This window comes from Macrobrachium nipponense, chromosome 41 (genome assembly GCF_015104395.2).
Source record: "Macrobrachium nipponense isolate FS-2020 chromosome 41, ASM1510439v2, whole genome shotgun sequence".
Lineage (NCBI taxonomy): Eukaryota > Metazoa > Arthropoda > Malacostraca > Decapoda > Palaemonidae > Macrobrachium > Macrobrachium nipponense.
Window position 1 is genome coordinate 25,489,034 of NC_061102.1, and position 13,852 is coordinate 25,502,885.

The 13,852-nt window shown below is 40.1% G+C and overlaps 1 protein-coding gene across 1 annotated transcript in view; it reads left to right on the plus strand.

The window, feature by feature from the left end:
* Window positions 1-6,586: 6,586 nt before the first annotated feature.
* The window catches only part of LOC135212621 (breast cancer type 2 susceptibility protein-like), a 256,947-nt gene continuing 249,681 nt past the window's right edge, over window positions 6,587-13,852 (plus strand). The window contains exons 1-2 of the mRNA XM_064246206.1: window positions 6,587-6,864; window positions 9,169-9,330. Of these exons, the coding sequence (XP_064102276.1) occupies window positions 6,619-6,864; window positions 9,169-9,330 (408 nt within the window). The 5' untranslated portion in view covers window positions 6,587-6,618. The remainder of the gene's footprint in view (window positions 6,865-9,168; window positions 9,331-13,852) is intronic.

The following is a 13,852-nucleotide window of genomic DNA, read 5'->3' on the forward strand; positions in this document are numbered from 1 at the left end:
ACGTCAGCTCTCTGGAACAAATTTGTTCAGAAGGAGAAGTTCTCCATGGAGACTTCTGCTTCAGTCCTAGCGTCATTACGACAAGGAGATTGGATGGTGTCTCTAGATCTCCAGGACGCCTACTTTCACGTCCCGATCCACCCTTCATCGAAGAAGTACCTCCGTTTCATGACGGGGGTAAGGATCTTTCAGTTCAGAGCCTTGTGTTTCGGCCTGTCCACAGCTCCTCAGGTCTTCACAAGCCTGATGAAGAATGTGGCGAGATTTCTTCACCTCAAAGGAGTGAATGTCTCTATGTATCTAGACGACTGGCTCATCAGGGCCAGATCGGAGAGACAGTGCTTGGAGGACCTAAAGTTGACTCTGGATTTGACCAAGGCGTTGGGATTGCTTGTGAACCTCGAGAAGTCTCAGCTGACCCCCAGACAAGACCTAGTCCTATCTGGGGATTCGGATGGATTCTCGGGGTTTCGAGTTTTTCCTTCGCAAGAGAGAACCGCAAAAAGGTTTGCGGATAATCTCTCTCTTCTTAGAGAAGCAACAAACGTCGGCGAGGGAATGGTTGAGCCTTCTGGGGACGCTTTCCTCGCTGGAACAATCTTCCCTCTAGGAAAGAAAGACTTCATATACGTCCACTTCAATTCTTCCTCAAGAGGTCTTGGAGCTGGAAAACCGGACAACTGTCGGACGTTTTTCCCATTCCAGTGGAGATAAAGGCACACCTACAGTGGTGGTTGCTACCTCTGGAAGAGAACAAAGGGATCTCTCTAAGAACACAGAACCCAGACCTAGTGTTGTTCTCCGACGCGTCGGAGACAGGTTGGGGAGCGACATTAGGCTCAGAGGAAGTGTCAGGCACCTGGGAACCAGCACAGGTGTCCTGGCACATAAACTGCAAGGAGCTCTTCGCGTACATCTGGCCTTAAAGAGCCTAGAACCTCTGGTGTCAAACAAGGTAGTGCAAGTAAACGTGGACACACCACCAGCGCACTTGCCTACATTCGGAAACAGGGAGGGACGCACTCCTCGTTCCTTTACGAGCTCACGAGAGACCTATACTTTGGACGTCTCACAGGAACATCTCCCTGCTGACAAGGTTCGTACAGGGAGTAAGGAATGTGAGGGCGGACAGGCTCAGCAGGAGGAACCAGGTCCTTCATACAGAATGGACTCTACACGAGGAAGTGTGTCTCGATCTCTGGTCTCTGTGGGGAACTCCTCATGTGGATCTCTTCGCAACATTCATTTCAAAAAGGCTCCCAGTGTTTGCTCGGTCGTGGAAGATCCAAGAGCAATTATGGTAGACGCCTTCCTGCTAAACTGGTCTCGAGTAGACGTTTATGCTTTTCCCCCATTCAAAATCCTGGGGTTAGTAATGAAAAGTTGTGGCGTCAAAAGAGACGAGGATGACGTTAATAGCCCCTTTTGGCCGGCCCATGGAAGTGGTTCACGGAGGTGGTAATAGTGGATCGTAGACTTTCCAAGATCCCTAACCAAGAAGGACGGATCTTCTCAGACAACCACTTCAAGAGGTACCATCAAAACCTCCCCGCTCTTGCTCTGACTGCCTTCGACTATCGAAAGACTTGTCAGAGCGAGAGGCTTTTCTCGCGAAGTGGCAAGCGCGATCGCGAGAGCACGCAGAACCTCCACTACGAAAGTATACCAGTCGAAGTGGGAGGTATTTAGAAGGTGGTGTAGAGCCAAGAAGTTGTCCTCCTCCTCTACCTCTATAGCGGAAATTGCTGATTTCTTGCTATTCCTGAGAGTAAAATCTCATCTAGCCGTATCCACAATAAAGGGATACAGAAGTATGCTCTCGGCTGTATTCAGGAACAGAGGATTAGATCTGGCAAATAACAAAGATCTCCACGATCTCATAAGATCTTTTTGAGACTTTCAAAGTCTAAGGAACCAATACCTCCGAACTGGAACCTGGACGTAGTCCTCAAATATCTGTCTTCGGATAGATTCGAACCTCCTCATCTGGCATCGTTTAGAGACATAACTAGAAAATGCCTATTCCTTTTATCTTTAGCTACGGCAAAAAGAATTAGTGAATTACAAGCTCTGCAGATAAAGTAGGATTCAAGGGAGACTCGGCTATTTGCTCGTTTAAGACCCTGTTTTTTAGCGAAAAAACGAGAATCCCACGAATCCCTGGCCTAAGTCATTCGAAGTCAAAGGAATGTCGAGTCTCGTAGGCAGAGAAGCAGAGAGGTCTCTATGCCCTGTTAGAGCTCTGAAGTTCTACTCAGAGAAAGCGTCAGTTGGGAGGCTCTAGGCAAGGTCTTTGGTGCGCGGTAAAAGACCCCATAAGACTGATGTCCAAGAATGCTCTGGCGTTCTTTGTAAGAAACGTCATTACGGACGCTCATAAGGTCTGTCCTGACGAACAATTACAACTACTGAGAGTAAAAGCTCATGAAGTAAGAGCGGTTGCGACGTCTCTCTCGTTTTATAAGAATATGTCGCTTAAAAAACATCATTGATATGACATACTGGAGATGCAACTCAGTATTTGCATCTCATTACTTGAAGAACGTACGTGTGACGTATGAGAAGTGTTTTTCTCTAGGTCCTATCGTATCGGCAGATACGATTCTGGGTACGGGAGCCAGACACCATCCTTAAATGTATATACTGTTCTTCTTTTTGGGATATGGTCGAGAGTCTCTTCGAACAATGGAGGATTTGGCTCGCACGGGCGGCCGTCTATGTTGTTCAGTAAGAGAATTCTTGTCATATCCAAATTAGTTGTGTAATTTTTTTTGGATTTTTTTTGAAAATTATGTATGTGCGTAGTGGTTTTGAGTTACGGTTGTTGTGACGAGTTCGGGGATAACTCGTAACAATCCTTAGTTCTAACATATGGTTAGGATCCAGTGGTCGGATTGGTTTGTGTGCTCCTTCATAAGGTGTATTGTCATATAAGTGGATCAGCACCCATTGACAAAGTTCCTTTTAGGCTCTGCCGAGTAAAGCGGATAAGACCCCATCGGCAGACCCACAAGAACTCTTGGCCATAGATCATATATCTCGCTAAAGTTCTTTGAGGTGATGCAGACTACTGGGCAAACACCCCACGAAGTCTACCACCTATCAGGTAGGAACCAAGGTTTATTTATACCTACAACATATGTTACCTGTCTATTCCATATAGTAGCTGTCTCTTACCCTCCACCGAAGAGTGCCAATCAGCTATGTATATATCTGACAGGTAAGTTGATTGTATGAAAATGATATTGTTATGTTACAATAAAGTTTTCATACATACTTACCTGGCAGATATATACAATTAAAGGCCCACCCAGCCTCCCCGCAGGAGACAGGTGAAGAGAGAAAATATGATAGAAAACGGGGATGGTTCCTAGTCCTGCCGCCCAGGGCAGGCCGGTAGATCACCTGACCTACCTGTAGCGAGTGGCGCGAAATTTGAATTTCTGTCGGGACGACGGAGTCTTAGCTATGTATATATCTGCAGGTAAGTATGTATGAAACTTTATTGTAACATAACAATATTCATTTTTTTCAAAAAATCACGCGCGCTTAGTTTTCAAGATTAAGAGTTCATTTTTGGCTCCTTTTTTGTCATTGCCTGAAGTTTAGTATGCAACCATCAGAATGAAAAAAATTATCATTATCATATATAAATAATGCGATATATGATAGCGCAAAAACGAAATTTCAAATATAATTGTATTCAAATCGCGCTGTGCGCAAAACGGTTAAAGGTAACAAGTTACTTTTTTTCGTTGTAATGTACACTAAATTGTGATCATTTTGGTATATAACACATTGTAAAAGGATAAAAGCAACACAGAGAAAAATATATTACACAAAATAATGCATGATTTGTAACGTGCGGACGTAAACAAATATTTTTTTTTCAAAAATTCACCATAAATCTAAATATTGTCCTAGAGACTTCCAATTTCTTTCAAAATGAAGACAAATGATTGAATATTACTATACTGTAAGAGTATTAGCTTACAATTGCAGTTTTCGACCATATCTGACGAGTTAAAATTGACCGAATGTCGAATTTTTTTATATATATATTTTATGCAATTATTTCGGAAATAAGAAAAGCTACAATCTTCAAATATTTTTCGTTTTATTCTACATTAAATTGCGCACATTTTTATATATAAAAATTCTATGAAATGCCTAATATGAAAACGGAGCAAATATTCCGAGAATGGGACATACGTATTTCGGAGATTTGTGGCGGAGAATCCGCGCGCGGAGGGAAGGAAAGATTTAAATTCAAATTCACCATAAATCTAAATATTTTGCTAGACACTTCGAATTTGTTTCAAGATGAAGATAAATGACTGAATATTACTAGACTGTAAGAGTTTTAGCTTACAATTGCGTTTTTTTTTCGACCATTTCGGTAGAGTCAAATTTGACTCCGAACGTGGTTTTTTTTTTCTATTTATCGTGATTTATCAAATGCAAATATTTCAAAATGTTGAAAAGCTACAACCTTCAATTATTTTTTTGTGTATTCTACATGAAATTGCGCACATTTTCATATATAAAACTTTATGTAACGGCTAAGTTTAAAATGGTGCAAACATTACCACAATCGCCACCGTATGATTTTTTCGGAAGTTACCGCGCGGACGTAAAGAAAATGTTATTTTTTTCATAAATTCACCATAAATCGAAATATTGTGCTAGAGACTTCCAATTTGTTGCAAATGAAGGTAAATGCTTGAATATTACTAGAATATAAGCGTTTTAGCTTACAATTGTGTTTTTTTCGGACCATATTTCAATAGAGTCAAAGTTGACCGAAGGTTGAAATTTTGGCAATTATCATTATTTATATGTAAATATCTCAGAACTGATAAAAGCTACAACCATGGGTTGTTTATAGTTGTATTGTGCATGAAATTGCGCACATTTCCATATATAAAACTTTATATAACGGCTAATTTTAAAATGGTGCAAACATTACCACAATCGCATGTATGATTTTTTTCGGAAGAGTTACCGCGCGGACGTAAGAAATTTTTTTTTTCATAAATTCACCATAAATCAAAATATTGTGATAGAGACTTCCAATTAGTTGCAAAATGAAGGTAAATGATTGAATATTACTAGAATATAAGCCTTTTAGCTTACAATTGCGTTTTTCGACCATTTCGATAGAGTCAAAGTTGACCGAAGGTTGAAATTTTGGCAATTATCGTTATTTATATGGAAATATCTCAAAACTGATAAAAGCTACACTCATGAGTATTTTATTGTTGTATTCTACATAAAAATACGCACATTTTCATATATAATACTTCATGTAACGGCTAATTTACTATGGTATAAAAATTATGTCAAAGTGACGAAATAATTTCCAAGATTTGTCACAGATACTTTTTAGTGCGGCAAGAAAGAAATTCGCGCTTGCGCGCCTGCGTAACGATTGTAAACAAAACAACACCTTGATCCGTGAACTCCCAGCATCCCCCAAGGCGCATGATTCAAAAGTTTTAGGCTGGTAGGCCTATAAGTATTTTTCCGCACGGGAGACAAAAAATGTCGACGTAAAATACGTCCAGTCGGCGTAAGAGGGTTAATATTGATGAATACTGTAATACTCTCTCTCTCCATTGCCATTTATCCACTTAGCATCAGAAAACATAAGCCTGAGGCAAATGAAAACAAATATTATTATTGCACATTATCTTTTTCTCTTATAAAATATAAGTATCATTCACCTAATCATTTTGGTGTAAAAACCAAAATATTACAGCTAGATCATAACAAATGACAAAACTAGAAGTGAATGATGTGACTGGGATGAGTAGGCTGTGTTAAGTAGTTAGTTTGTACTGAAGAAATTGAATCCGACTTTAAACGATACATTTTTCCTTGCTTGCATATTAATATCTTATTTTGAAAATAAATTTAAAGTACATCAATACTATTAGTTATTACCATGGGTAAAACCTATGCTTCCTACATGTGCATGGAATGTTAACTTAATTTTAAATTCCGTCTCATTACAGCACTTTTTCTGTTTAAAATTAAGTGTTTGCAAGCTTTAATCAAAATTTTTAACTGTGCAGTATTAGCAATATAATCTCATTTTGATATGTAGGTATTTGATAATGATTACCTACTACTATCTATGAATAGTAATGTATTATTTGTCTTAGCATCAGTTTGTAAAGGGGTACTCACTTAAAGCACTATACGTAACCTACACAATGTATGTTTCCCTGTGTATGAAAGCTTTGAACATGTATATACATACATACTGTAATATGCTTATATTCTCCACATATCTCCATTAGAAATTTTTTTCACAGTACAACAATATCATTTATGTAATTTATATCTTTTGTAAATTTGTAGACTTTGTAGGGTATCAGACCCAGAATATGAGAAAAAGGCTCAATATGTATAGTGGTAATAAAATTATTGTACTACTTAATATGAAAAATTATATTTTACTAGCAACACAATACTATCTCAGTTTAGTGTGTGAATTAAATGTTCTGATTATTTTATTACTGTGAATTTGTTATCACAAATGTAGTAATTCCTGGAAATAATTTTTTCTCTTATCAGGCCCCGCCAGGTTTAGGTTTGCGACTTCATACAAACATGGTAAGAAGGGCACGTTGGTGGTCACGCCTTGGCCTCATATCTCAACCACTCTGCTTGCCTGTGCAATTGGGGTCAATTCTTAGTGATGGTGGAGTTGTCGGTTGCATTACTGTGGTACTTAGTCGCGTTTATCCACTCATTTATTTTGAAAGATCCAACAAGAATTCTTGTTTTCGAGGGGAAAAGGCTCATCTAAGACTTGTGAAAGAAAATCAGCAGCTCAAGGAAATAACTTTACACCAGGTAAGAAATTCATTACAATATTCTGTAACTTGAAATGTTAACTCAAAGCTGTGATTTTCTTTTGTAGAGATTATTGTGGAAAACTGGAATATACTGTACTGCAGTGGATGTTGTTGTAAGCAAAATATATTCATTTAATTGATGAGATGGTATTGTATTACATTGGAGAAGTAAGAATTCATCGTTTTGTTCTAATTTTACTATCCCTATGCTGTTGTGTTTTCCTGATCAAAATTGCGTAATCTGCGTAGTCTAAACTTTCCAACTTTATATTGCTAATTCAGCCTAAGCTACTTCCTTATTTGGAGACTATTGCCCATATGCAGTGTTCCAGATCAGCATAGATCATCTTGAGAATCTTATCTGTCTTTAGATTGTCTTTACTGATGAAATTTATTAACCAACTTATTTGTTCTTTAGAGATTGTTACCTTGTTTAACCCTTACTGGATGGGTAAATATATCGATATGCAGCTCCTCAGGCCAGGTAAACTTTGAGGTCAGCCAGTTTACGAAAAACACATCAATGGAAAGAGGAAGATATGCAAATGTATATGGTGAAAAAAAAAAATTGAAAAAAATTTTCCCTACCTTCCATGAGAAGTTAAAAGTGACTGTTTACAACCCCTTGTACAAGACATCCAAAGCGAGGGACCCTGGAGGGAAGCGTAACATCATATAGCAAACCAACTGTCCTTCTTGGGTTGGTACTCCTGATAGGCCTAACTCTGATCGCACACCCCCATTAACTCTGCCGACGCATCTGGAACGAAAACAAGATGGCGATGCACACCCCTCCCTGCATGGAAAGGAGCACAATTAGTCAGATTTACTTGCCAAAGCACATCCTGATACATCCAAGCTTTGAATTCATAAGCAATCCATATGATATATGTGAAAACCCAAAGTACAGGCAGCGAATTAACTGTATCTGAATTGAGCTTTCTGCAGCCCTACCAAAACCTAGTACACAATGAGTGTACCCCCGACGTCAAAAACGTCGAAGGTAATATCCGGGTGTTTATCTGCTTCTTATGATATCCAGGAAATCTCGAAGCATGAGAAGGCTCCATGTTCTCAATAGCGCCCTGAAATTCCACACGCAACAGATTCAAAACAACAGGGGGCAAACTAAACCGGCTTTAAAAGGATGGAAGCAAAGCATGTCCTTTCTTAAAGGCGGTAAGAAAATAACTAACAGGGTCACGAGTTAAAGAGGGGTATGTGGGTGGCTCCACATGACTCGTGACCAAGCACAGATGCCAATACGTAGTCGCTTGCGTACACAATTTTTTACTTATGGTTTCCAGCTGGGCTAAAGTATTTTATCCTAATGTTAAGACTCAGGTTTGTTAGTTATGAAAAAATACAAATTGATTAAAATTTGTCATATTTTAGCTTATATGTTTTTTATAATGAATGATTTTGTTTTATTTTGTAAAATTATAATTACTGCTCACACAATATCAAAACAGATAAGAAATAAAATCAGTAACAAATTCTTAGCATATTTGTTGAAAAATATTTACATAAATTTACCAAGAACGAAGATTCAGTAAGTTTTTATTTACTTTTACATGTATTTTCTAATATTTCTTTGCACTTTTCTTTGTAAAATTACATTTACAACCAACATACTATCATAAACTAAACAAACTATCATAAAAGACAAAAACAAAACCCAACAGCAACCCCTTTGTATATTTATTAGCAAATTTACAAAAAGGCGCCATGTCAGACAGAGACATAATACATTCCCCCTTGAAGTTACAAGCAGAAGCAAAGTCCTGAGATGCCCGACTTATGGTTTTAGCTAGTGTAAAAGTTGCCATTAGTGAATTATGGACTATAGAAGTATTGGTACCGCTTTCTTTCCCCAACAGTTTTTCTAAAGTTGCCATTAGTGAATTTATGGACTATAGAAGTATTGGCACCTCTTTCCTGCCCAATTCTTTCCAAATTGGTGGCGCTTAATATTGTTTATCTACAGAATCAATCTATCCACCACCCCAAACCTGTTATTACTACTCCCAAGGATCAATCGATCTATTAAGGGTTAACCAGGTTTATTCCCTTGGCTGCTGTTGAAAATCAGTGACTTAAAGCTTGTCATTCACTGTTGGAAACTTGAAAAATTCTTTGAGGTACATGGAATATACTTTTTTGAAACAATTATAATTCTTTTATGCATACAGATAATGACTGCCTGGATGTCAGACTCATTATATACTTTAATAATCTTTAATGAGACAAGAGTTTGTGTTTATGATAAAAAAAAAATTCTAAAAAAAATTTTATATTACAGATAGTGACAGAAGTTGAGAAAGAATTTTCAAAGGAGGAGGGGTCACTTAATCAGAAGAATCGGAATAGGGTTTCTATAACTGGCAAAGAGGTTTCGGATCTACGAAGAGGGAAAGAAATAGCCCAGTTCTTGGAAAATACTATGGATGATTCCAGTGCTGAGGTTGGTATTTTTATGTTTTGTGTAAATGTTGAATTTTTATATTATTTTTAAAAGTGGCTAACCCTTGATTTTCAGTAGTGCCAGAACTTTTGCAAGAGTTTATTTTATAATTGTTTAGTGCATAGTTATTGTCCTGCCTGTTTAGTGCATAGTTTATTGTCCTGCCCTGCCACTTTAATTTTGAAATATGTTAATCCTATCCACATACACATCAGCTGCATAGTAATAGCATAGAGTTTGTAAAGATACCATAACCATTAAGGTAAAGGCCCAACGTTTTGTCATGGTGATTGTTTTTATTAAAAATTAGATTAACTTAATAAGTGCCTAAGGATGGGACTTGCATGGTCACTTTTGAGTAAATTTTCAGAGGTCAGGCACTGGCCTTGCAGAAGTTTTATTTTTGCAAATTCAGTAGTGTTGCAAAGCATAATCAGAAATGTCAACTTCTTGATTTATGGATTACTCTTTTTGCTCATTTGTTTGGGGGGCAAAGCATATGTTATCCTTGATGGTCATACTTTGCCAGTTTTAACAGAACGAAATAGATGAAATTTCCTGATCTCTTTGCCATTTGGATTTAATGGGGATAATTAGAGTATTAAGCAGAGCAATTTTCTTCTTTGCAGACTTTAGCACATGTAACTGGTGAAAGATGGGGTTTGGGGTAATGTTTTAGATGGGTTAATGAGAGTGCCAGCATTTGCTATAAATTATTTTTTTAATTTATTCGTTGTAATATATATTTTTAAGTATTTGAAAGTTTACTGTTAGTTAAAAAGTTTATTTACTATAAATAAATCCACTGAATTGTTTTCCTCACTTGGTGATTGAGGATTGTAGCAATATTTGCTTGTAAAATTAGTGTTATTAGTAAAATAATGTCAATAAGTGAAGTAGTGTTGGTTTACTTGTCAAAAAGTTTTTCACAAAAGGAATACAAATATGTTATTGTTATTATACAATTAAGTTTGTTCATACTTACCTGGCAGATATATATATAGCTGTATTTCTGACGTTCGACAGAAATTTCAAAACTCGCGGCACACGCCAGTGGGCGGTAGGAGGTGGTAGTACCCATTCCCGCCGCTGGGAGGCGGATATCAGGAACCATTCCCATTTTCTATTCATATTTTTATTAATGTCTCTGTCTCCTGAGGGAGGAGGGCGGGCACTTTAATTATATATCTGCCAGGTAATTATGAACAAACTTAATTGTATAATAACAATAACATTTTGTTCATGCCACTTACCTGACAGATATATATAGCTGAATCCCACCTTCGGATGGTGGGAAGAAAAGACAGAATAGGATTTTTTAGGAAACTTAAATTAAGTAGATGATATAACATCTTGGTCCTTACCTGTTTGCAAAGTAGACTATGTGATTACTGTCACGTAAGGCTGCTTTTGCTTAATCACAGAGTTTGCCAGCCAGGTGGAGACCTGTAGTGCTGGTGCGCTCTGGATGATCTGTCAACGGGTGCGAGACCTCAGCGTGACAAGATCATCGAGGCCATACAAATGAGGGCAACGAAGCAACTGACCACCACCTGACCAACTATTCACAAAAACCCCTTAAAACTAACTAAAGGATGGGAGATCTTCACATAAGACTCACCACAACCTAAAAACACAACAACCTAACTTCAACCTAACTAAGGGATAGGGAAAGAGCTACTCCGGACCCCAATACTGTGTCCGCAGAAACGTATGGCCCCAGTGCATTACAATCGTCATAAATCGTTCTCACATCCCTTAGGTAATGTGAGGCGAAGACGGATTACTCCTCCAAAAGGTGCAATCAAGGATGTCCTTGATTGACATGTTCTTTTGGAAGGCAAGAGAGTAGCGACGGCTCGTACTTCGTGCGCTTTTACTCGGAAGAGGCTCAAATCAGTCTTCTGGAAAAGATGAATGAGCCTCCCGAATGGTGTCCCTTAGAAAGAAAGCAACAGCATTTTCTTCGTTATAAAAGGTAACTCTGGTCTCTTCACAGAGCACCAGAGGTTACCTGAGGGCCTCTTACCTCTTTCGTTCTATGCACGTAGAACTTGAGAGCCCTGACCGGGCACAGGACTCTCTCTGGTTCTTGGCCCACCAGACTTGACATACCCTTGATCTCGAAAGTCTTCGGCCAAGGGTTCGAAGGATTTTCATTCTTCGCCAAGAAAGTTGGGTTCAACGAGCAGACAGCATTGTCCCCTTTGAATCCCATTAACTTGCTAAAACGCTTGAATTTCACTAACTCTCTTAGCCGTCGCAAGAGAAGTTAGGAAAAGAGCCTTCCTTGTCAGGTTTCGAAGAGACGCTGCCTGAAGCGGTTTGTTCGAAAGTGCTCGACATAAGGAATTTAAGGACTACATCCAGGTTTCCATGATGGAGGTCTCATTTGAGGAACCTTCGAGGTCTCGAAAGACTTTAAAGGTCATGAATATCCTTGTTGTCAGACAGGTCGAGGCCTCTGTGCCTAAAAACCGCTGACAACATGCTTTTATATCCCTTGATGGTAGGGACGCCGCTAATTTCTGCACATTCCTGAGAAAGAGCAGAAAATCAGCTATCTGGTTCACAGAGGTCGAGGAAGAGGAAACTCCTCCTTTTTACACCATGCCCTGAAGGAAGCCCACTTCGATTGGTAAACAGCTCTTGTGGAAGCACGTCTCGCATGTGCGATTGCTCTCTGCAGCTGCTTTCGAAAAACCTCTCTCTCTGGCCAACTTTTCGATAGTCTGAAACGCAGTTTTCAGACCCAGAGCGGAGAGGTTTTGGTGAAACCTTTCGAAGTGAGGCTGTTTGAGTAGATCTTTCCTCCAGGGCAATGTCCTTGGAAAGTCTACAAGGAAAGACATGACCTCTGTGAACCATTCTCTCGCTGGCCACATCGGAGCGATCAGGGTTAACCTCGTCCCTTCCGAGGCCGCAAACTTCCTCATGACTTCCCCAGAATCTGAATGGTGGGAAGGCGTATAAGTCTAGGCCCGTCCAATTCCAAAGCAAAGCGTCTACCGCGATTGCTTCTGGATCCAGGACCGGGGAGCAGTAAAGAGGAAGTCTCTTGGTCCTTGACGTTGCGAATAAGTCGACCAGTGGACGTCCCCACAACGTCCACAGGTCTCGACAAACGTCTTCGTTCAAGGTCCATTCCGTCGGTAGGACTTGGTCCCGACGACTGAGAAGGTCCTGCCTTGACGTTTTTGCACTCCATGCAATGAATCTCGTCAGGATAGTCACCTTTTTTCTCTTTGCCCACGCAGAATCTCTCTCGCTAGGAAAACAACGTTCTGGAGTGTGTTCCTCCCTGGTTTTTTAAATAAGCGAGTGCTGTGGTATTGTCCGAGTTTATCTGAACAATCTTGTTCTCCAAACTCTTTTCGAAGAACTGCAGGGACAGAAATACTGCTGCCAGTTTCTTTGACATTTATATGCCAGGCTACCTGTTCCCCTCTCCAGGAGCCTGACACTTCCTTCCCCCTAGTGTTGCTCCCCATCCTGTGATGGAAGCGTCTGAAAACAACACTAGGGTCGGGGCTCAGAAGACTTAGGGACACGCCCTCTTGAGCTTCTGAGGGTCCAACCACCATCTTAGGTGGTTCTTGATTGGAAGCGATATCCTCAATATGGCATTGAGATCGTCCTTGGCCTTCCACTCGTCCGCAAGGAAAAATTGGAGAGGCCTGATGTGCAGTCTTCCCAAGGAAACAAACCTTTCTAGCGAGGAAATGGTGGTCCCCAGCAGACTCATCCATTCCCTCGCCGAGCAAGTCTCTTTCCTTAGAAAGGCTGAGATCTTTTCTAAGCCTAGCCGCTGACGTTCCTGGGACGGAAACGCTCGAAAAGCCACTGAATCCATCTGAATCCCCAGATACACGATGGACTGTGTTGGGGTCAGATGCGACTTTTCGAGGTTGACCAGAAGTCCCAGGGACTTCGCTAAGGCTAAAGTGAACTGCAAGTCCTTCAGACACTTCTCTCTCGACGACGCTCTGATCAGCCAGTCGTCGAGGTACAGGGAAACTCTTATTCCCGAAGAGTGTAGCCACCTCGCTACGTTCTTCATTACTACTGTGAACACCATCGGAGCCGTGGTCAGTCCGAAGCACATAGCTCTGAACTGCCATACTTTGTTGTCTAAGACAAACCTTAGATACTTTCTTGAAAGAGGGTGGATCGGGATGTGAAAGTACGCGTCCTGCAAGTCTAAGGATACCATCCAGTCGCCCGGTCTCAACGCTCCCAGAACAGAATGAGGCGTCTCCATCGTGAATTTGTTCTTTTCCACGAAAAGATTGAGCCTGCTTACATCTAGAACTGGACGCCAACCTGACGACTGCTTCGGTACTAGGAAGATTCTGTTGTAAAAACCTGGAGACCCCAGGTCCGCGACTTGTTCCACCGCTCTTTTGTCGATCATCTGCTGAAGGAGATCGAACAATACTTTCTTCTTTTCTCCCTGATAGGATGGAGAAAGGTCTCTGGGAGTCGTAGAAAGAAGGAAGAGATCTAAAAATGGGGATCTTGT